The sequence below is a fragment of the Phaseolus vulgaris genome, unplaced genomic scaffold, assembly GCF_000499845.2.
Source record: "Phaseolus vulgaris cultivar G19833 unplaced genomic scaffold, P. vulgaris v2.0 scaffold_33, whole genome shotgun sequence".
NCBI classification, from domain to species: Eukaryota; Viridiplantae; Streptophyta; class Magnoliopsida; order Fabales; family Fabaceae; genus Phaseolus; species Phaseolus vulgaris.
Genome location: NW_027174100.1, coordinates 225,919 through 251,360, shown reverse-complemented (window position 1 = coordinate 251,360; position 25,442 = coordinate 225,919). Strand labels below are relative to the sequence as shown.

Sequence of the window (25,442 nt, the reverse complement as noted above, 5' to 3'; positions counted from 1 at the left end):
GAAAAAGCTAAATTAGTCTATCCTAACAAGAAAACAATTGATTCTTTTGTGAAATAACAGATTAAATTTTTCTTAAAAAAATAATATTAATAGATTATTTTTCCAACTTTAGTTATCCAAACAAAACAATAGATTAAATCATAAAAGAACATATTGAATTTATGGTTCAAGCAACAAACATAAATTTAGCAGATTAAATATCAAAATAACAAATTTAATTTCTGATTTCAATTAAGGCAGAATATATTTCAATCTTCAGTACCCTTCTCATAATTTCAAACAAACAATAGCACAATCAAAAAGTTTCAATACCCTCCTCATAATTCCAAACAAACAATAGCACAATCAAAAAGCTAAGAACATTAAAGCAACTTAATTCAGAACAAACAATACCACAATCAAAAAGCTAAGAACATTAAAGCAACTTAATTCAGAGTTGAAAAAACAGAAACATTAAGTGAAAAACAATCGATTGAATTTTAAAATAATAAATTGATTTTTTTATATCAGTGAACACAATCATGCAAGATATTAATGCAGTAAAGAGGAAAGCTTAAAAAACAGCAAGATTTATATTCGTTCACTCAAAACTGAGCTACGTCCCGTCTCACCTCACGCTATGATGGATTTCACTAAATATCACAAATATCTTTTTACAAAAGACTATTCAAGAACAACTCTTGAACTCTACAAAAGCCAAAACACACACACACGGTAAAACTCTACCACAACTATATAACACTCCAAGAAACTCTATCTTGGATCTAAAACCACAAAATTATCAAAACAACAAAGTGTAGGAACGAAATTACCTTTGCTTTGAATCAAGAGACTCAAAAGGATTTCCAAATCCACAACACACTTAGAAAATTTTTTTACCTCAAGTGAATGATGAAAGTTAAGGCACCAAGAACACTCAAAGAATTTCAAATACTAATTCTCTCCAAAAAGTTATTCACTCAGAATTCTCTTAAGTTGTAAAAGATGCATTGTGTGTGAGTAATGAAGATATATATTTTTAGAGATCAAACCCTCCTTTTTATAGATATAAAACTGTAACATATCACAAACAAATTTGAGTACAGTTAATAAAATCAATAGATTAAAACTAAAAATAATAGGTTGGTTTTACTTAAAACACATAGTTAGTTTCAAAACACTAATTTTGAATAAAAGGAAATAGTTAAAACTGAAATAACTTAAAAATAAACTAACTCAAAAAGGTTTAAGAGGTTAACACATTTAAAAACACTTCATACAAAATTTCAATCAATTGATTCACCAAATAACCAATTGAAAAATTACATCTTTCAAGTAGATAGAATTGTAATCAATTGAAAACAGTTTTAGTCAATTGAAAACCTAGAGTTTTCTAGTATACAAAATTTTAATCAGTTGAAAACATTTTTAATCGATTGAAAAAATCTTTTAATCAATTAAGAACCAGTTTTAACTAATTGAAAAAGATTTTTTTTCTTGGACCCTTCATCATTTACTCAAGATAGAAGATAAGTCAAGACATCCATATACTAAACAAAGCTACCTAGACTCTTATGAGGGAGCAGTCGTCTTCACTTCAAGGCTTCACACATGTCTTCATCAAACATATTTAGCTGAGAACCTTGAGTTATTCAACAACACCATCATTTTTAGTAGTGTCAAAACAATAATGAATGAGGAGACATGAAATTTGTACATCCCTCAACACAAACCAAGATGCCATCATACAAGCAACATTTAACTCAAAGATACTACCAATTCCATCAATGCTTCCTTCTTCAATGAATGTTGACTCAACCAAAAGATGTAAATATAATCAAAACATCGACAACATAACCAAAGAGTGTTAACAAGGTTTGAGATATCATCGAAGACCTCATAAATTCTGGAGGTCTTACCTGCTTTGTACAAAGCGACAAAATTGGAAGAGGTCAAGGACGAGGAGGAGGACGTTGAGAATGTTATAGAGAGTATGATGATAGATTCTAAGGTAGAGGTCATACAAATCATCAAGATGACAATGAGAACTAACCCTCCAAGAAAGAGTAGATCCAATATGTTGATTAGATTAAGCCAAATCTTAGATATTTTAGAGGTTTCATCAACAACATAGCTAGTGGATTCTTTGTCCATGTATGTTCGAACTTCACAAGGAAGAGACATCTCTAAATCATAAATATGGTCAATCTCATATCACCAAGATCTTTTCTGTAAATCGCAATTCCGAAAGACAACTTCACAAGAAGAACACAACATAAGATGATCCATTTGTTGTTGCCACTATCACCAACTGGTAATTAAGAAAGGTGTTGATAGACCAAGGAAGCTCAACCAACATGGTCAAACTTCTTGAAGTTGAATATCCTTAGCCTGCTCATCAAACTATATCTTGATCCCCTTTCTAGGGTTCACAGAGGAGAGAGAATTTATATATGTAGTTATATTTATCTGCTAAAACATTTATACAATGAAGCACATGAGACATTGATGGTCAGATACATTCTTGTATAGGCAGGCACCTCAAATATCGTCCTTATCAGGCGCAAAAAACTCAATAAGATTGGTACCTGAGTGTCTACACCATATATGACAAAGAAATTTTGAGGAGGTGTGAAAATAGGAAAATCACAAGAATAGATGGTTGAATTGTATTTTTAACTAAAAATATCGTTTGATTTACCATGGTAAAGAAGATTATTTGGATTGTAAAACATACAAACAAAAATACTTTCATCATATGTGTCATATTAGATGTATTTTGTCGACTTCTTATAATCATTTGTCTAGTTATTTTCTTATATATCTATTCTAAAGATTAGACTATGACTATTTCGTCTAACCAATAATTCCTAGTGTATATTTGACCTAAGGGAAGATGCTATGAAAGCAAGTCTTAAGATGAAAACTTTTAGATAGATATTTAGACATGTTTTCTCTAATGAAGCTTAAAATATTTCTTCTTTAAGAAGACTTATGACATATGTAATCAGATGGAAAAGACTTATTTTATGCTTAACTCTTCTAACTAAGAAATCATGTCAGAATCATATTTTACAACTTAACTAAATCAATTTATCAACATATATTCATGTTCTTATTCAACAAGTAATTATATTATAGTTTTAGCTTCTGATTAATAAACGCAGATGCACAAAAAATTACTTATTTTTAAAGGCATTATAATAAAACATTTTAATGAGTATTCATATTTTATCTCTCCTTTTTGGGTTAGTGAACACGATAATAACATGTAAAGTAAAGGAGATAAGAAAGAAAGAATATGTAAACATCAAGTTATACTGGTTCGTCTATCTAACATACTACATCCAGCTTTTAGCCAACTAGCCAATTTCAACTAAGACTAATGATGTGAAGTACACATCAAGTATTCTTTGGGCTTGTAATCACTCTTATCTAACCCCTTGAGTATTTTTAACATAAGTCACTCCGGGTTTAACTAAGTATTATTTTCTCAAGCCACTCTTGGCTAACCCTGAGTATTGTCTACACCTAGCCACTCCTGGATAATCGAGATTTTTTTTCAGATTGCAACCACTCCTGACTGACTCTATCATGGAGTATTCCTTACTAAAAGAAATCCTGGCTAAGATATGGAGGTTTAGAGTTTAATAATTTGTTAATACTTAGGTCTAATAACTAGAGAAGATTGTGTATGTCAATGGATATAATGATTAGGTCTTCTCTCCTAGTTCATAACATCTTGCTCTTGGGAGGGTAGCGTCTTTCAATTTATACAATGATTTGGCTTACTCACCTAGGTAGCTAGATAAACACTTTAAAAGTTTTCCACTAGGTTTCTCAGGATCCTAATGCAATAATCTCTTCTAGCTTAATGATCCTTCTAAGAAGTTATGAAGTCTATTTTTTCTTCTTATCAACATATTTATGCGTTGCAACCTTTGCTCTCTTAGTTTAAAGGGTGCTCTTCTTGTGAACAACCCATTTGGCAATCCATATTCTCTCATTTATGTATCTCCCTATCATCTTCGTTCTTCTTCTTGATAAATTCCATTTTAAGAGGCTCATTGAAGAAGGTAGACATTAGATAATCATTTATAGTTGTTGAGATTTTTTAGCTTTTATATATTGTCCATTATGCGTCTAACAAGCTTTATCATAATAGTTGCATTTAATGTTGTCTTGATCTTTGCTCCTTTTTCTTCACAACATTCTCAATAACTGATACACTTATCTCCTAGGCAATGTAGTGTTTTACACAATTTTATGATTGATGTAACTTACATATAGGTTAGAGTTGATAATCTCTTTGTGTTATAAATTTGATGAAGAAAGTAACTTTAACTCACATCTTAAGAAATATTTAATATCTAAATTCAAATGGATTTCTTTAGCATACGAACATTTCCAACATACACAACATTAACATATGGATATCTAATTTAAATTCGAGGTTAGATTAGTTCATGTGTATCATCTAATGTTGATGTCAGAATAGGTTAAATCCTTTTTTACTCGACAAGTGGACCAAGTCAACTGTAGTGCGATTGAGGATTGTCGTATCCACATAGAATTAATATTTATCACAGTAGATATATCTTTCAAGATGAAGTGATGCGCAAATAGGGATTGATTTCATATATTTTATAAATAACTAACTATAAATATACTACTATAATATTTATCTTTGAGAGGTGAAACTTTAACAAAACACTGAAGAAAAAGAATAACAATATATAAAAAATGTTGGGATTGAAAGTGCTTTGTGAATCTCTTTTATTATTGTTATTTATAAATGCTGTGTTCATTCAAACTCCTTATTCTTTATGGGCAAACCAAGTTGGTTCCTTGCGCAGGGTGATCTAGAACCATAAATTATCCTAATCAATTCCTTGCATTGTTAGAGCTCCTTATTCCTTATGGGCAAACCAAGTTGATTCCTCGCACAGGGTGATCTAGAACCATAAACTATCCTAATCAATTCCTTGCATTGTTAGATTTTATTTCTACATTAAGATAGAACAGTTCACCACAGTCTTAACTCCCCGCTATGCGGTCATTGAGTCATATAACTGGTTGGTTAGGGTTCAAATACATGAAATTGTCTTTCAGCCTCATTCATGCTTCAAAGAAAATCAATGGTCGTGCATCACCATTAAGCATTAAGCATACTACCAAACCCAAGGAATTTGAATCTCAAATAAAAACAAGCATTCATAAACAACAATAACTTAAGGAATATCACATTGCTTCTCAATCTCAACGGGGTAGATTTTAACAACTCATAATAAAGTCTTACTCTGAATGATAAAGTATATGAAGCTAAAGAACAACAAACATGGATCCTTGGATGTTTTTGGCCAGCTTAGGCTTTGGATCCTTTCATCCAGAGTTTGTCTAGGCTTCAGCCTTGAAACTTTTCTCCCTTAGACCTTTCTTAAGGCCTTTTGGCTTGTATTCTTCTTTTTTCTACCTTTCAATGGCTTTCCCTCTTGATCGTTTGGAATGTTGCCTTGAGGTGCAGATCGACTTCTTTAAACTGAAGAAATTTTTTAGGCTTATAGTCCATTTCTTAGGCTTCGTGGGATTCTCAAATTCAGGGGTTGTCAGAGATTCGCTTGATGAGCCCAACACTTTGTTTTTCTTAGCTATGAAGTAAATTTGGCTTGGGCTTGGGCTTCAAGCGAAATCTCTCTCTCCTTCCATGTTTGTTGCATGAGGGCTTCAAGCCTTTCCTGAGCGAATTTGAGCTTTCTTCATGGTGAAGGAGTCTACACACTCAGTCTTTATGGATTTGCTTAGCCCTTTAAGCTCTAGATTTCTTTAATGGTTTTGGCCTTAATCCACTTAACATTTTGTAGAAGCACTCAACGTTTTGAGTTTTTTCTTAAAACTTGTTATCTCCACACAATCCGCTGAGCCTGAGCCTTTCTTCATGCACTAGGTATATTGACTCTTTTCTACTATTTTCTATGTTGATTGTTTTTCTACCCTTTTCTACAAATTTCTTCTTTTATCCTTCTTCCTTGAGTGCATTTGTCTTTTGAGGGAATTGACATGCTTTTCAATTGATTAATATACATTTTCTATACAAAATGCATGCCTTTTGATCTATAATTTTTACTACATTTTGAAAATCAAATTTGCGATGATTATAGGGTCTTAGTAAAGGGTAACAAGCACAACCAAAAGTTTTTAATAAATTATATGCAGGTTAAATTTATTGTGAAAAATATTTTCATAAGGACTGTGATTTTGAAGAACAAGAGTGGGTAAAGTATTAATGATAGTAGTAGCAATGAGAAAAGCCTCACACTAAAAGGTTAGAGGTAAAGAAACAACTGATAAGAGAGCTAACATAGTTTTAGTTATATGTCTATGTTTTCTTTCAATGGAGCCATTTTATTCATGTGTGTGTGAACATATGAGACATTGTTGTATACCATTATCATGTAGATACAAAGTAAGAGATAAAAACTCCTTAATAAGCTACGTAACACACATCTAGTTTTTTTCTGATTTCTTTTAAACAAATGAAAACATTTAAAATGCGTGGCTTATATTGAAGAAGATATGTCCAAGTGTAATAGGACTAATCATCCACAATGCAATATAGTAACAAGAGCCATTAGAAGCAGTGTATGATGATGGTCCCCAAACATCAACAAAAAAAGCTCAAGAGGTGAAGTGTAAACAATGTTAGATGTAAATAAAAGGTAACTAACGAGTCTTAACAATAATACATGTATCAGAAAACAATTTTGATTGTTTTCAAGGAATATTATAAAGTTTCATAACACGGTGAATAATAGTAAAGGATGCATGTCCTAGATGGGAATGTCATAGTTAAGGTTGAGAAGATAAAACAATAATAATAGTATGAAAAACAATAGGTACAATGGTGATACAAAAGAGGGAAAAACATAAAGACCTTCCTTAAGAATTCTTCGTAGAAGAAACTTGATGTTTAACAAGATAGTGATTAGGATAAAATTCAAAAAAACATTATTATCCTTGGCAAGCTGAAAAACATTGATTAAATTTTTGGTAATAGTGGGTACATGAAGAAGATTATTTAGACAAAGAACAATGTTTGTGTGAGAAGTAGTGCAGTTAACATTTCCAATAGGACTAATTTTTATACTTGCAATTTTACCTATTTTCACATGATCTTGACAAGAATAGGTCATTTTTGTAGTGAAATTGTTAGAATCATAGGTGATGTGATGAAAAGTTCCACTGTATGGATACCAAAGAGGATCATATATGGTAGAGGGTGTGCCCAAAATAGAATGTTCACCAATTTCGCTAGCTGAAACAAAGAATATGAATGTTATTATATGATGTTTGATCATACTATTGCCAGCTATTAGTAGAAGAATGGCAAATTTTTCCATAGATTTGGCATTGAATCTTGAAAGATCCTTCCGAGTGTGTGAAATAAGGAGAGAAGCTAGCTTTTACACATTCGTTTCTGGAATCCTTCTCTGCGATAGAAAGAACGTCCACCTCTGCCAAATTGAAAGGGCGATGACTTCCACGAAAATGCAATGGATTAGAGTCATGTTTGTGTTGTTGAGGGTAGGAATTGGTGCTGAGATGGGTTTGCATAATGGAACTGTCATCGTAGCGATGTCTCTCAAGAAGTTCTTATGGAGCGAGCAAGAAGGTTTTCAGCTCTTCCATAGTATAAGGTGTTGTGCCAGTTGTAATGGAGGTTACAAAGCAATAATAGTCTTTTGGGTGACCATCAATAATTACTTCAATGTGGTTAGCAATAGTAAGAGGAGCTCCAATGGTTGCAAGCGTCTCAATGATCTTCTTGATGTCAAGAAGATACGTGGTGACAGTGTTATCCATTTCCTTGTTTTGAGTTGAATTTTGAGTTGTTTTACCTTTGTCTAAGATAGACTATAATAGTAAGTGGTGAGTTTGATCCATATCTGTGAGGTTGTATGAAGTCCCACCATCTTGGCAAGAATGGGAGTGGACATAGACGTTATGAGCTAAATCACAATTATGTGGTCCTGTTGTTTGTAAATATTGAACGCTTGGTTAACGGTGTTGGAGGTGGCATTGAAAGCAGAAAGAAATTGAGGAGGAATTCAAGAACTATCCAAGAAATGGGAAAGATTGAAACCATGAATGGTGTCATCAAATTGTTCTTGCCAGATAAGGAAATTGTCTTTGTCAAGCTTCAAACTGATAAGCGTATGGAAGATTTACAGAGGAGCATAGGAAGAAGATGCAGAAGCCTCAAAGGGTGATGTGGTAGCAAAAGACGTAGACATGATCCAAAAAAAGGCTCTAAATACCATGTAAGATTGATATCAGAGGGTAGAGAGAAAGAACAGATAGAAAATAAAATCGAAAACAATCTTATTCAATCAAGTTACTGAAAATAGAGAAGAGAGAGTTTAAATAGAAAATAGAGAGAGGAGCAGACGATTGTTGAGGATTGTCTGTCCCATTTAAACATCGTCTGCCCCTTAACACTGTCTCCCCTTAACAAAATTAAACACATAAATTATTGAAGAGGTGATAATAACTTGTAATATCTGATACATTAAGGCCAAGAATATACATCAAAGTTGATTGATGTAATGCTTTACAATTATGTTACAATGCTTCATATAATTACAAAAACAAAAAATATCACATTCAATAATGCTTCACATTGAACAAAATGGATCCTACCCACAATTTCAATTTCATAAAGCAAAGTATCAACTTATCAATATTATATAACTTTATATAAAAAAATGGATCTGAACTATCAAACTTATCAATATCAAATGCATTGACCACATTACACGTATCAATATTAGTATCAACTTTATCGATATTAATAAATCATGACCAAACTCAAATAAAATGTTTCATTATATGCTAAAAACTTTAAATTTAGGGTTAAATATGCTTTTCAGCGAATTTTGTTTTCGTCCCTAATCCACATTTTAGATCTCATGGATACTTGTAGTAAGAAAACTATTGAAATAAATCATTGTCAATTTTTTTTATGTGGTAAATGGATTTTAAATGTGAACTATGATGTTTAAATATTTCATGTTAACTCATCACTGACGAGAATGCTATAACACTACAAAAAAACGGTGTAAAAAATGACGGTTATTAATAATCGCCACAAATTTCAGTATAATACGTTATTTGACTAACCGTCACAATTATCTTTCAAAATATCTTATTTTTAACTGCCACAATTATCCTTCAAAATAAAAGTTCCTTAGTTTCTTTCCCTCCATACACCATTTCTCATTATTCTTTTTTTTTAAAAAAACTTGCTTTCACTTGGAAATTAAATTTTTTTTTTTTAAAACTTACTTTCCCTTAGAATTTTTTTTTTAAAAAAAATTTCTTTCAGTTTGGAAACCAAACCCTAACGCCTCTTCCCTCTCTCTCCACATCCCTAACACCTCTTCCCTTTCTCTACTCCACACGAAACCCTAACGCCTCTTCCCCCTCTCTACTCCACACGAAACCCTAACACCTTTTTCCTCTCTCTGCTAACGAAACAAAAAATCTCTAACGCTGCCTCCACACGAAACCTTACTTTGACCTTCACGAAACCCTCTGTTATTGACGAAACTAACGCTCGCCTTCCTAACGCTCACTCTCGCGTCTGCCATCGCCACCTCCGCACAAGGATTCAACACAATCAATCGTTTGTTTAGGTTGGTGCTCGCGCGCCCTAAACTCTATCTTCAAAATTTATTGTTCAAAACCGTGTGCAATCTATCGTTGTTCTTAATTTGTGAAGCAAATATTGTCTATGATTTTGCTGCTGTGATAAATTTAATTTGCAGTTTGTGATGTAATGTTATTGTATGATTTTTTTTTTCTTCATAAAAAAATGTTACTATGTTCATGTGATGGTAGGTGGAGAAGTTCAGGGTCAGAGAAAAACAAGGTGAAAGTAAGGAGGAAGCTGAGAGAACCACAGTTTTGTTTCCAGACAAGAAGTGATGTGGATGTGCTTGATGATGGATACAAATGGAGGAAGTATGGTCAGAAAGTTGTAAAGAATAGCCTTCACCCAAGGTAATAACAATCCTTTCAATCTTAACCCCTTGTTTCCTTGATTATACAGTGTGAAGAACATACAAATTGGTTATGAAGTTCTTAAACTCAAAAGGAAGTTTTTGTGCAGTTTGATGTTGTTACAATAACTGATATGTGTGTGTTCTTTATATAAGAATATTGTTTACATAATTGGTGAGAGAATTCTAAAACTCATTTTGAGTTCTAAGAAAATGCAATATCTCTTTCAAATGCAAAATCAAAACCTATATATATATATATATATAATGAGTTCATTGGATACATCAGTGGCATTATACCCGGAGAAATGAAGGTAAGATGTCATTTTTTAGAAATATACATGTGTCGGTGGTAAAATCATAGTAGTCTAAAAATTACAGCTCCCATTGGATCACTTTCTTGGTCTGGACTAATACGCGGCTTGTGGTTTTTAAAAATGACTTTGGCTCCAAAGTTTGATGTATGTCCTAGTTAATTATGTGTAGTGCATATTTGTTCCAAGTAATAGAATGTTTTTCGAGTTTTTACTTGTATTGTACTACATAATTATAATTATGGTATGTCCTTAAATTCTTACACATGCACCATGGATATGCTCCTGTATGGTAGTATTTGACAGTGTTTTTATTACAGGCATGTGCAGAAGTTATAGGAATTTAGGTAGGGAAGAAAAAGAGAAAAGTTGAGATTCTAATGTATGATGGATTCTGAATCTGCACCAGCATAACCAACTTCTGAGTCTGAACCTGAAAGAGTGCAACCTAGAAAATCAAGGCAATCAAACCACTATTGGTTTGTTGACGCTATAGGTAAAATCTTTTGTTTTTTTTTTCTTTATATGTAATAAGTTTCACTGCACATGAAATAATGTATTTGGATTTTTATAGATGGGGAAGGAGTTAGTCAAAACTAAAGGTGAAGGTTAGGGATGCTCATAACTTACCTAACGGATTACGTGTGGTGGTGAACTATGATGACAATTTTCAACCAATTGGAGAAGCATCTGGTCTACTTGTTGGAGTTTGTAGACAACTAGCAACAAATCATGTATTGTTCCCTATTAGTTTTGAAAAGTGGTCAACTTTGCCAGATACTTACAAGGATTCAATGTGGGAAAGTGCACTAAAGGTAATATAACTTACATTGAAATAACTTTAATTTATTCAATACATTTGGACTAACTTCTTTTCTTTTTTTGAAGTCCCGATTTTGTTTCAAAGTAAATGAAGATTTGGCTAAAAGAGATTTTATGTTTAAAATTGGGAAACTGTGGAGGGAATACAGATGCAAGCTTTGGAATGAATTTTATGACCCACTTATGAGCATAAGTGACCTCATCAATAATGTTCCAGCTGGATTAAACATGGAACAATGGGTTGTTTTTGTTTATTATTGTTTGAGGCCTTCTACAGTGGTATGGTAAACTCTATTTTGTTTTATATTATTAATAAGCTTACTTTAAGTTTACACAAAACTGATTTCATTTTCACTTTGTAGAACATGTGTAATAGAAATAGAGATATAAGGAAGAGACAAATTATTTCGCACATTGGTGGTGCTATGTCTTTGTCAAAAAGAAGAAATAATTTGGTATTTGTTTGCTTATATTGTGCTCTCTATTTTAATATATTACAATTTTCGCCACATTATACTTATATTATTGTTGAACATATAGAAAATTGAGACTGGTAAAAATATTGGACGAGCTGAAATGTGGAAGATCACACATAAGAGGAAAAATGGCACATATGTGAATGATGAGGCGTTGGAAATTGGGGTAAGTGTTTTGATGATGATGTATTGATCATGATGATATATTGGACTGCTTTGATGATGATGTATTGATCATGATGATATATTGGACTGCTTTGATGATGATGTATTGATCATGATGATATATTGAACTGCTTTAATGATGATGTATTGATCATGGTGATATACTGGACTACTTGCATAATATATTCTAACAAGTATATGTTGTTCTTTTGATTGTTTTTAATTTTATCCAGGAAAAAATTGATGAACTAATGTTGACAAATCCAAAAGTTGGTTCGGATATATCTCCAGAAGATCTAATTGGTGTCATATTTAGTAAGGAGCATCCAGGTCGAGTTAGAGGGCTACATATGGAGCTTGTCCCAGCCTTGCTTTCAAAGGATCCACAACAAGGCTAAGTGGTATGAACCATGCTTCCTCTAGTTCAACTTCGTCAAATGTGGAGGACAAGGTAACTCAAATGGAAAAAGAGCTTGCAACTGTGAAAAAACAAATGAACACTATGCTTGCATATATTGCTTCAAGAAAAGATGTTCCAGAACATTTTGCTGCAATGGCAGCTAATTTGGTTCATGCATCCACCAATGAGGTATTAATATATTTAAATATTTATTGGTGTCTTTTATTTTATAATTATAAACATACAAATTCATTAACTTAAAATTATTTATTTCAGGCATCAGATTATGGAAGTGGTGCTCCATCACCTAATCAAGTAATAGGATCAAGTGTTGGAAGCAAACCTGATTAGGGATGTGTGTTTAAATTTTAAACTTGATTAGAGATGTACGAACTTTTAAACAATTATGTGTTGTAATTTTAAACTTGATTAGGGATGTATGAACTTTTTATGTGTTTTAATTTTCAATTACATATAAACTTTTGAACATTATTATGTGTGTTTTAATTTTCAATGAAATGAATGAATGATTATAACTTTATACATTATTTTATTTTATTATGAAAAAGCGGTGGTTAAATTTTATAATTGTATAAAACAGATTATGAAAAAGATTATAAAAAAGTGGTGGTTAAATTGTATTTATTCAGAATTAAAATTACGTCAGTTAAAAACGTCACTACTTACATATATTATGGCGTCAGAATCTTCTACAATGAATGTAAATTGCGACAGTTATAACTAACACTACTTACATATAAAAACCGCCACTACTTATACTATGTTTAAAGTGGCGGGTGTTGCAGCGGGTAACGTAAAACCGACACATTAAACTTTGTGACAACCAGTTCTATGACGGTTTAAGAAACCGCCACAAACGTATATTGTGGCGGTTATCAACGTCAGTTTATACGAAAATAACCATCACAATATACACTTTTTTTTGTAGTGTAATATTAATACAATCCACACTAAAAATTCATTCATTACGTAAAAAAAAATACTATAACAAGTCATTCTAATTTAATCCTTAAATTTATGAATCCTTTATTCTTATATCTTATTTAAATTTTTCAATTCTATCTAACTTTTTTTTACCCTATTTTTAGATTCCTAATATCAAATTTAAAAGTGAGATTGACATAGCCTAGGATTCTATCTATAACATTTAACCTTTTTTTATGTCAAGGTGGACAACTTTTAAAGAATCTTTTGAATAGGTTGCCTGGTATATAAGACATTTTAGTATCATTTATAATTTGTGGTCATAAATAATTTATAGGTATGTGTTTAAGTAGACAATATTTATAGAAAATACACATTCTTGCATAATTTAATATATTTTTTATTTCCTTTTCTTGTTCTACTATTAGTATTCTATTAGAATGGCTAACACATTAATTAACTATTCACATGTTTAAGCTTATAATATTTTTAAAATTTAATTACTCTTAATGTGCAGCTCCTATTCCAATCATTTTTAATTTTTTCCGCATTCTATCCAGACTATACTGTAACTGTTTTATTTAAGTTTGTTTAAAAATACGTTGAATGTGGCTCCTTTATTTTATTTTACTAATTTATATATTTTCGTTTTATTTATAAATATATTTTTAAGTACACAATTTTTAGTTTTAATTTGAATTTATATTTATTTTGCATAAAATATATATTATTTTACTTTTATAATATTTTTTAAATAAATGATTAACATGTCAATCTTTATAATTAATATTACAAGAAAATCATTAAATAATAATTAAATTAGATACTATTTTATAGATTAAAAAATTATTGATATCTAAGTAGTTTACATTATTAATAAAAAAAATTATAAAAATAATTTATAAATTAGTATTTAAATTAACTATTAAGGTTTTAGCTACTAATATTTTAAATTTTAACTTAGTGTCTAAAATTAACAAAGACAATATAAAATAATTAATAATTAGTTAAATACTAATCTAAAAAATATTTTATAAATATTTATTAATAATAAAAATTATTTAGATATTAATATTTTTTTAATTTATAAAATAGTCTTTAATTTAATTAATTATTTTAATTTTTAAAATTAGTTTTTATTTAATAGTTTTTTTAGTGTAGTTTTAAATAATGATTATATAAGGAGTAGTTGATTGACGTAAAATGATAATGAGATGGAATGATTAATTATGCATATAGACATGTTCTTGTATTCAAAAATTGAATGGAAAATATAAAATGATTAACACTTGTGTGTATTATGACTAGTTGAATTTTCAAAATATTTTAAATTGTTTTGGGCAATTGATTTGAATGGAAAGTTTTGTTTTTTATCGGTTTTCTTTAACTGTTCTGGAGTGTGGTTCCGTTGAGATAGAGGGGCTCTACTTGTTGATCGCACTCTAACGATCAAGTGACTGAGAGCATTCAAAAATAATAATCAGTTTCAGATCAGAAGCAACGTATTTTTACCGGGATCTCAAACCCATTTTATAGTTATTTCTGTAACAACTTTCACTCACGAGAATATAATATCTACGGAAAGCATAAAACAAAATAGAAAACCACCTGTTCACGTGCATATTTCATGTTTGGGTGCTAACAACACGAAAATATTGTTGGAGATCCCACATCGACTAGAGATAAGGATATTTCATTGTATGTAAGTGGGTGCAAACCTCACCTTATAAGCCGGTTTTATGAGATTGAGTTAGGCTTAAAGTCCATTACTTAAGATGGTATCAGAGCCATTTTGAGCCAATACTAGCGAGTGTTTGTTGGGCTTATCAAGTCACCCACTATCAGGTTGTTATCGAACCACCCATAATATGTTGTCCCGCGCACGAGCTGTCACTCTCGGCGTGAGAGAGTGTGTTGGAGATCCTACATCGACTAGAGATAAGAACATTTCATTGTATATAATTTGGTGCAAACCTTACCTTATAAGCCGGTTTTATGAGGTTGAGTTACGCTACAAGAAAATCATGAAATATAAACTAATTTTAGAGACAAAAAACAATGAGTCGGTAGCAAAAACCTTGGTTGCTAATTAGATACCAATTTAGAAACCATTTAACAATAATAAAAATGAATTTAGAAACCAAAAATTTATTTAATCCCTAAAATGGTCTCTAATTTAGTCATTATAACAACTCATTGTTTTTTGTATCTAAAAATTAGTTTCTATTTGATGATTTTCTCGTAGTGTTAGACTTAAAGTCCATTTCTTAATAAATATTTTGTCCACAAGCACATTTACTCACGGTGCTAACAACTGAATAGAATTTCGTGCACCTTTATTTATGCGTATATATAGAGAGAGATATATATTTAACTAACAACTTTATATTAAGATACGATCAAACTTCTTAATTTCTCTATTTTAATTATTTTCTACCGAGCTTATCAATGAAATTGGGTCGGCCTACATAGTGAAAGTATATTATTTTTTTTATACGGGTTGAGACACCCTTAAATGTTTTTGTTTTAATTAATTTTATTCTTTGCTTAAAAAAAAAAAAACTGGATCGACCTAATCGAGCTGATCGTAACCAAACCAAGATCCGAGTAAAGCACTGTTGTCCACTACACAAACTACTATAGTTGCAACAATTTCCTTTTAAGATTATCAATATTTTAAATTATAGTATGATCCTTATGGGAAGTATGAGTTAAAAGTTGAAAAATAAAAACAATAATTGTTATCTCCCCGATACTGAAATAAAAATAAGAAATATTTTAATTATTTAATAATTTTAATAAAATATGATAAAAATATCCAACTTTATAAAATAATTAAAAATATACAACTTTATAATTAAAAAAAATTAGATATTTTTTTCCAGTTTCTTGACTAAATCTGAGAATAATTTTTTTATTCAAAATACTTTGTTGTCCACAGGATGAAAAAGACTTTTCTGGATATGAAAATGTGATTACACACCTCCATAAAGGAATCAAACTGCAGCAATATTTCCGGACGTTTCTAATTAAGAAATAAATCCAGGAAAATGAAGAATTAATAAAATATTATTTAGAAAAAAAGAAAATTAAGTACTATACATTTCAAGCTAAAAATTAACAAATAAAAAATAGAATTAATGAGTGGTAGTAAATGAGTATAAAATACTAATAATTATACTCATAACAATACTTTCTCACTTCTCTCTCTTAGGCAACTTCCTACTCCAATTATTATTTATGTCTCTTATGGTAGTTAAATTCTCTCTCTACAGAGAAACTCTCACTTCAATTCTTCACTCTCTCTCTCTCTTCGATGGCCACCTCTGACTCTGTTCCAGACTCACGTGTCTTGCGCATGCACTACTACTCCACTGACGACGACCAAGGCGAAGATGACGAGGAAGACGATGACCTCGACTTCGACCACACCAATGTCGACGTGGAAGATGAATCGAAGAAGCCTGATACTGTTTCCGATGGCGGTTTCCGGCGGGAGTTCTGGGTGTTGCTGGACCCGCGAGCCAAGTGGGTACAAGAATGGAACAGGGTGTTCCTCCTGGTGAGCGCCACGGGGCTTTTCGTGGACCCCCTGTTCTTTTACGCGCTATCCATAAGCGACACGTGTATGTGCCTCTTCGTCGACGGCTGGCTGGTGGTCACCGTCACCGTGATCCGGTGCATGACGGACACGTTGCACGTGTGGAACATGTGGCTCCAGTTCAAGATGGCTAAACGCTCTTCTTTTCTCGCCAGAGACGCTTACTCCTTGCGTGGTGGCTATGCTCTTCGCTACCTCAAGGATAAGAGGGGCTTCCTCTTTGACCTCTTCGTAATCCTCCCCATTCCACAGGTTACTCCATTCTTCTTCTTCTTCTCTTCTTTCATTTTTAGCATGGCCAAAGACTAAACAGTGTACCAAGTAATTCTCACCTTATCACATTTTTCCTACATTATTAGTACTATAATGATTATAAAGTTAACAAATTTATGGTTTTTCTTTTATAAGTTTTTGACTTGAAGGATATAATTATTTTAAAAATTGAATTTAAATTAGTGAAGAGTGTTTTGAGAAAGTGATAATTTGAGGGGTGGAGTGAAGTTTAAGTTTGGGACAATAGGAAGGGATAAAGGATACGACAAATTGCATGCAACTGCTTGTTGTTTTTATGCATGAGGACTGCGATGGTTACCGGTGTTACACCTCATCATGTGAATGGTTTTTCATGTCATGTCTTCACGTGACTGTGTTTAATCTTTAGGTGTTTTTGGTATATTACTGATGTAGAAGGGTAGATTGTGAAATGGAGATTATCATATCGTTAGTCATATATAACTTGTTCCTCAAATCAGTTATGCCCAGGGAATTAAAGTATCCTTTCTAAGGGTACCCTTGGAAATAATAATTAAATGGAATGACTATAAGGGTAAGTTGCTAAATTTTAGAGTTAATTTTTTTAGCTGTTTATCTTATGAAGTGGAATCACTCTGCCTAATTTGTATTTGTTTCTTCTTAAAAAAAGTTACACTCTATTTATAGACATGACCTTTCATAACTTAAAAAAAAATGCTATTTTAATATGAACTCTTAAAAAAATTCCTAAAAGTTTTCAACTGAAAATTATTTCTTTGACATCTGCATATTGAAAGTATCAGTTTACAACCTTTCAAACTTTCTTATTTTTTTATAAGCTTCAGTAAAAGATTATTTCCCCCTTAAATTTTGAGCAATTATAATTTTGAGCAATTAAATCTTAGATTGTCAACATATGTATTAGAAGAAAATCCTACTCCTTTGAGTTTGTCGCGACTCTTTAGTGGGCTGTGGGGGGTTTATGTTATGCTAGTAAGTAGGTATGTTTTGGAATATAGGTTGGGACACTTTTTGTTGATAAAAAAATTAAATATAAATTAATTTTAGAGTAAAAAGTTAAAATAATTAGTTAATATGTTCACAAAGTTAGATATCATTTAAATACTAAAAATCATTTATAGTTAATTAAATATTAATTTAAATTTTTTATTATTAATAATAAAAATTATTTTAAATACTAATAATTTATTAGTCTCTAATAATATTTAATTTAGTTGATATATTAATTAATTAATTTTTATTTAATAATTTTTTGTTTAGTGTATATCTTTACGTACAAGTTATTAGATATACAAATTTTGTATCAACACCACTTTTACTATTAATTCTTAATGTAAGTTAAAGTAATATTTGTGTTTTAAGGTTGTCTTATATGAATTGAATCATCTTCGAAGAGATTATTCTTATGTATATATTGTTTGATAAAAAAAAAGTTAAAGTAATATTTATTAAACATAACTTTTATTATTAATTTTTAATATAATTTGAAGTTGTGTTTATTAAACACAATTTCTTTCTTTTATGATATGTACATTTTAATATTTATGTTCAGTTTTGACATGAACTTGCATCTTAAAAAAACGAAGTTTATTTGACTGCATAGTATGATCACCTAATGCGTTAAGCAGTACATAGTTGCATGTTTTTATCTAAAGGACATATGCAAGAATTGGTATATATATTTCTTCTATTTGTTTATAATTGATCACAGATAACAAAAATAATGGATCTAGTTTTGCTTTGAATAGAGAAACATACTAATAATGTATTTCTTTCCAAATTAATATTTACATTTTCTTCTTCTGATATGCAGATTGTGCTGTGGGTGGCAATTCCCTCTCTTTTGGAGAAAGGATCGATCACGTTGGTGATGACAGTGTTCTTAATCATGTTCCTCTTTCAATATCTTCCCAAAATTTATCATTCCGTTTGCCTCTTGCGTCGCATGCAAAACCTCTCTGGCTACATTTTTGGAACCGTTTGGTGGGGCATCGCCCTCAACATGATCGCGTATTTTGTAGCTTCCCATGTAAGTCTTATGCACCTTAATTTCTTTTCATGCAATGTTTATCTCTATATAGTATGCATCTATTATCAACCAATGCCTCTTTTTTTTTTTTTCTTTTTTTTTCTTTTTTTTTCCTTTTCAACTGTTTTTGCTAGCTTCGGCCACTTTTGGATACTCACAAAATCAAAATATCTCTTGCACATCTGCCAAACTCCTCATAAAAAACATATTTTTGTTAATTTACACGCTTCACTCAAAAAAAACTTACATGACTACACAAACGTTAATATCATAACCCAAACAATATTTTTAAGTTTTGGAAAAAAATAAGCTTAAAATATACCACTACAATAAAATCATCAAATAGAAATTATTTTTTAAAAATAAAATTAATTAGTTACAATAGTAACTAAATTAGAAATCATTTAAAAAAAATTAGTTTCTAAATTGGTATCTAATTAGCTATCAAGATTTTAACTACCAATTATTTAGTTTCTAAATTTGGTAGTAAAAACTTTGGTTACTAGTTAGATATCAATTTAGAAACCATTTAACAATAATTGAAACTAATTTAAAAACTAAATATTTATTTACTTTAAAATAATCTCTAATTTAGTTTCTTATATTTAGGGTTTAGGGTAGTTAATATCATAACACAAAACCCTAAACCCTACGCTAAACCCTAAACCATAACAAGAGTGAATATAAAAGAACATAAAATACTGTTTTTATATCTTTGTTCATGTGCGTTAGCAATGTTTTTTAAACGAATTCCCTGTTGTTAATTGGCTCCTTAAAAAAAATACAAAACTGATTCTCAGTGTGTGTAATTATCCTAATACTTTTATATTATTATATTCATTTTACACTTAAATAAATTATTATTTCATTATAATATAATATTTTATTTAAAATTTAGTTTTAGAATAATTATTTTAATTATTTTCTGTATGAAACAAACTTTATTCTTTACTTCTAGAGTCTATGTTTCATTGTTAACAACAAGGGAAAAGATTCCAATTTAACAAATCTGGATATAAATTCTTTCTCCCCTTATAACTTTCCAAAATTCTATACTTACATTTTCTTAATAAGACAATTTTGCTGAACAAAGCTTCAATTATACCAGAGGAGTTTACACTAAATAGCCAACAAATAAACACGAGTATTCACCAAAAAGTAGGGGATATAGAGGTGATTTAAGTTCTGGTGGGTGCTGATATTTTCACATCCATTAAAAAAACATCTAGCCGACAATTTTCAATAATAATATTTGTTTTATTTTTAATTTAAAATTTAATATGTATTATTATATTATGAAAGGGGATGATAAAGAGGATATCATTGTTTTTAAAGAATGTAGTACTGTTTCTTCTTTCTAGACAAGAAACTTGACTTAAAGCAGCACTTTATTTTTTTGAATCAAAAGTTAATCAATATATACTGGACTTGAAAAAGGTTACCAATAGTATATCTGAGTTTCTTGATCAATGCGCTGGCTGATAATAAAAAGTTGATTAATCACAGCTTAAATTTTCGACACGTAATCAGTCTATGGTCTATGTAGGTCAACAAGTAGATAACCATTATTTTCAAGAAGGAATATGAACGGCTATAGAATCAACATTACTCTTTCAAAGTTCTTCACAAGAAATAAAAAAATGTAATAATTTTTTTTGAGCTGAATAAAATATTTATAAATTTTTTTTCTACATCTCAAGAAACATATATGTACATGTAAATTAGATATAGATTTTTTTATCAGTAGCAAAGAATGAATTAAATAATAAATTAATTATAGATAAAGGATACATATATAAATTAATAAAAAAATAATTAATATTCTCTTAAATATTGAAAATAAAAATTAAATGTTTTTTTTAAGAAAAACAAGCTTGAAAAAATAAATAGAAAAAGTATCTATAAATAGACAAAATTCCATCACTTTTTATTCCCTATAAGCATAGCTAGATAGAACATATTTTTAAGAAGTCCTTACAAAAGAAGACAATTAAAAGATCACATGAATTACATTTCTTTCCTAGGTTAAAATCAACTTTCATGTTTAAATTTATTGTGTGAAGTGTATAATGTTTATAAAAAAGAATCATTCTAACAATGCATAATTAGCAGAACTTACATCTTATAGTTTTGTCTTAAGTAGTTCAAGTTTTGTGTATAGGCAGCAGGGGCATGTTGGTACTTATTAGGGTTGCAAAGGGCAGCAAAGTGTTTGGAAGAACAGTGTGCAAAAACAGCTGGTTGTGGCTTGAGGACACTGTGCTGCAAAGAACCTATATACTATGGAGGCACTAGCATTGTAAGGGACAAAACCAGATTGTCATGGGCTGAAAACAGGGAAGCAAGGTCTACTTGTTTGGACAGTGCTGATAACTACGACTATGGTGCATACGCATGGTCTGTTCAACTAGTTACAAATGATAACAGATTGGAAAAGATACTTTTCCCTATCTTCTGGGGCCTAATGACTCTCAGGTACCTACAACCATTTTTTTGTGTGGTCCACTGTGCATGATTTCGCATATGCTTTATTTGACCATCCTTTTTTTGTTTTACATACCTTTATCTTGCTCTTCTCGAGTTGTCACCTCTCAAAATGACACTTAAAAGCTTCATTAGAAATAATCACACCCGTGTCCATATATGGTGTATATTCTTAGCTTAAAGTTGCTAAATTTGCTGGTTAATTGCAATGGACGTTTCAACAATACCATCAATTCCTGGACCATTTTTCTTATTAAATCTATTTTAATTGTGGAAGGTTTTGGCACAGTAGTTTCTGAATTTAGAGAAATATTGAATAAAATTTTGAAATTGAAATGATACTATAGCCTTTACTCAGACTTTGGCATGAACTAATAGTAAGTTATAAAAAAATAGAGATTGGTATTATAATAGAAAACTATATTTATCAAGAACTAAATGTAAGGATATATGTCATATTTTTCCAATTTCAATCACCATCGTGATAATGTCTCACAAATTCTCGAACTAAAATGGAGATTTTACTCTATTTTCCGGCTGCTTTTTTTTGGTTCTTATATTTTAATACAAAGTAAGAATTTTCCTTTGAAATCAAACAGAAAAAAACATGTATATGATATTGGGGTCACACAATTATTAGGTATATACAATGCTAATATGGTCACATGGTACATGTATTTGAGCGTCAAGAAGATCAAATCAGAGTGTTATTATATGCATGTTGATGTATAGTTGTTGCTTCATAGTTACTCTAACATAAGATCCTCCTCTCACTAATTTCTTAATGGTTGATGTGAATGGTTGATGTGACCAGCACTTTTGGGAACCTAGAAAGCACACCGGAGAGGCTAGAAGTGATTTTCAACATTATTGTGTTGACTAGTGGCCTCCTTCTCGTGACCATGCTGATTGGAAACATCAAGGTGCATATACATATACATACACGATAAACATGGTCACACAATACAAAACTATTCAACTGTTGAATATTTGATTTTTGGGTAGGTGTTTTTGCATGCGACAACATCAAAGAAGCAAGCAATGCAACTGAAGATGAGGAACATTGAATGGTGGATGAGCAAAAGGAGGTTGCCACAAAGTTTCCGGCAGCGCGTGAGAAACTATGAGAGGCAACGTTGGGCGGCAATGCGAGGGGTTGATGAATGCCAAATGATAAAGAATCTCCCTGAGGGACTAAGAAGAGACATCAAGTACCATCTTTGTTTGGATTTGGTGAGACAGGTAAGCTCACCAATATTTTCATCTCATATTTTTCTCTCATTTTCGTCAAAAAAATTATAGATTTACTTCACTTAATTATAAAGCATGATATACTGTTTTTCACTGCTTCCCATAATTTCTGATTGGTAAACCGACAAAACCTTTACATACTGCACAAATCACGATCATTTGGCTTAGAGGTCACACCAATAGGGTTGTGTATTGTTCGAATTTTTTCAAAACATTGAATCAAATTAAACCACTATAACAAAATGGTTCATTTTCTTAAATTTTTTATGATCGAGGTGAATGTTAGCACTACGTTTTTCTTGGAATATCAGACTGAATTGAATCATTTATAAAAAGTATTCAGTCTAAATTCAAATGTTTAGAGAAATGGTTATATATATATTTTTCTTAAACGGTTCAGTTATATTTGGTTTTGCATATATATATATATATATATACCTATTTTATCAAAAAATAAAATAAAAGAAATATAAATAATTTAAGGGATAATCTAAATCACTACAAGAAAATCATGAAATAGAAACTAATTTTTAGTGACAAAAAGACAAAAAATAATTAGTTGTTATAGTGACTAAATTAGAGACCATTTTAGAGACTAATTTTTTATTTATTTCTAAATTAGTTTCTATTATTGTTAAATGGTTTCTAAATTGGTATCTAATTAACAACCCAAGTTTTATTACCAAATTTATAAACTAAATAATTGATAGTTAAAACATTGGTGGTTAATTAGATAACAATTTAGAAATTATTTAATAATAATAAAAACTAATTTAAAAATCGATTTTGTTTTTTAGTTTCTAAAATGGTTTTTAATTTAATTACTATAACAACTAATTATATTTTTTTATCTAAAATTGATTTTTATATCACGTTTTTCTTGTAGTCACTTTTGTACCAAATAAAATAAATAAAAAATTAAAATCACACAAACTTACCTATTCCAAACACACAAAAGAAAAAAAAAACCCTATTATGATCCAAAGACAAAATTCCAAAAAAAAACCTTTACAACAAATAAAACATGTATAGGTACTTAGTATACATTTTTTTCATTCAAAAGCTTAAAACATACTTAACCACCACCACCACCACCACCTAACACGACACCCATTGTAAACTTAACTTGGAAACATTGAAATATTAAATGTCAAATCTATGAAATCCGTCAAAATTAGGGAAGGGGTAAGCTTTTTAATGTTTTTTGTTTGTCTTATACTTATAATTGATTGCGTGATTGCGTGAATTTTAGTTTTTGTATTTGTGTAGAGTTAGTAATTATGCCTAACTAACACGTACGATTCTGTTTCTAAAGAGTTGAGTTGTACTCGCAGTACTATAATAACAAAATGACAAAAAACCACTGAAGGAAAGATCAACCGATTCACGTCACCAAACAAACTAAAATCATTGGGTTGTATTAATAGAGACCCATGTAAAGGTTTGAATGCTTATGCCTTAACATTTGTTCAGGTGCCACTGTTTCAGCATATGGATGATTTGGTGCTAGAGAACATCTGTGACCGTGTGAAGTCCCTTGTATTTACAAAAGGAGAAACAGTGAGTTCTACTAATACCTTTATATTCTATTACACAAATTGTTCTACTATAAACTATAACTTAACCTAGAAAAATGGGATTTTTATGAAATTGGTGTAGTTTCTATTCCTTATTAAAATTGGATTTTTTTTAAATTGAGAAAGTCATCTCAACATCTTACTACTTTAGTTCAACATAAGTTGTGTGATTAATTGTCACGATTTACTCAATTTTAAAACATATTTTCTTTTGATAATAATTATTTTGTGAAAAACACAGGAAAAATAGTGAATTAGAGGATGTGTTGCATGTATACCTCTCACATGAAAGAATGAAATTAGGTTATGATTATGCATGGTGCATGCAGATAACGAGAGAGGGAGACCCAGTTCAAAGAATGTTATTTGTAGTAAGAGGTCACCTTCAAAGCAGCCAAGTCCTACGAGACGGGGTGAAAAGTTACTGCATGTTAGGCCCAGGGAACTTCAGCGGCGACGAGCTTCTTTCATGGTGTTTGAGAAGGCCCTTCATAGAGCGTCTTCCACCGTCATCAAGCACCTTGGTAACACTTGAAGCCACGGAGGCATTTGGGCTAGAAGCAAAGGACGTGAAGTACGTGACACAGCACTTCAGGTACACATTTGTGAAGGAAAAGGTTAAGAGAAGTGCCAGGTATTACTCCCCAGGCTGGAGAACTTGGGCTGCAGTGGCCATTCAATTGGCTTGGAGAAGGTATAAGCACCGTTTGACTTTGACATGTTTGTCCTTCATAAGGCCTCGCAGACCTGCCTCAAGGTGCACTTCCATGGAAGAGGATAGGCTTCGTCTGTATACGGCTTTGCTAACCTCACCAAAGCCTAACCAGGATGACTTTGACTGCTGATCATAACCATGCAAACTGCACTGCACTTATATGTATATGGATCTACACTTTCCTTAACTTAAATAAATTAAAGGCTAATGTATGATGTTTATGTCCAATTCCCATATGCTTTTGGTATATTATAGGTACTTTTCTTTCACTTTTTTTTATCAAGCAAATATACATATATATTAAATTTCTTCCTACCCTCCATACTTTCTAAATTATCAAAAATCTATAATAC

General features: G+C 30.8%; 2 protein-coding genes across 2 annotated transcripts; both read left to right on the top strand.

Moving 5' to 3' along the window:
• Window positions 1-10,474: 10,474 nt before the first annotated feature.
• LOC137817354 (uncharacterized) lies at window positions 10,475-12,703 on the top strand. Its single transcript, XM_068620642.1, has 7 exons — window positions 10,475-10,498; window positions 10,954-11,166; window positions 11,240-11,452; window positions 11,536-11,628; window positions 11,714-11,815; window positions 12,048-12,403; window positions 12,491-12,703. Exons 1-6 carry the CDS (start codon window positions 10,475-10,477, stop codon window positions 12,210-12,212), a joined length of 810 nt encoding a protein of 269 aa, XP_068476743.1. The 3' UTR covers window positions 12,213-12,403; window positions 12,491-12,703.
• A 3,645-nt stretch (window positions 12,704-16,348) lies between these two features.
• On the top strand, window positions 16,349-25,317 carry LOC137817357 (cyclic nucleotide-gated ion channel 4-like). The gene is made up of 7 exons (XM_068620644.1): window positions 16,349-17,012; window positions 18,847-19,062; window positions 21,224-21,537; window positions 22,361-22,469; window positions 22,552-22,788; window positions 24,271-24,357; window positions 24,704-25,317. Exons 1-7 carry the CDS (start codon window positions 16,476-16,478, stop codon window positions 25,217-25,219), a joined length of 2,016 nt encoding a protein of 671 aa, XP_068476745.1. The 5' UTR covers window positions 16,349-16,475; the 3' UTR covers window positions 25,220-25,317.
• The last annotated feature ends 125 nt before the right edge of the window (window positions 25,318-25,442 follow it).

Excerpts from the sequence above, each read along its gene's own strand:
- LOC137817357 (XM_068620644.1), top strand. The coding sequence starts at position 16,476 with ATGGCCACCTCTGACTCTGTTCCAGACTCACGTGTCTTGCGCATGCAC. Across the intron at positions 21,538-22,360 it reads TGGGGCCTAATGACTCTCAG|CACTTTTGGGAACCTAGAAA; the intron begins GTACCTACAACC and ends TGATGTGACCAG. Across the intron at positions 22,789-24,270 it reads GTTTGGATTTGGTGAGACAG|GTGCCACTGTTTCAGCATAT; the intron begins GTAAGCTCACCA and ends ACATTTGTTCAG.
- LOC137817354 (XM_068620642.1), top strand. The coding sequence starts at position 10,475 with ATGACTTTGGCTCCAAAGTTTGAT. Across the intron at positions 11,167-11,239 it reads TGTGGGAAAGTGCACTAAAG|TCCCGATTTTGTTTCAAAGT; the intron begins GTAATATAACTT and ends CTTTTTTTGAAG. Across the intron at positions 11,453-11,535 it reads GTTTGAGGCCTTCTACAGTG|AACATGTGTAATAGAAATAG; the intron begins GTATGGTAAACT and ends TTCACTTTGTAG.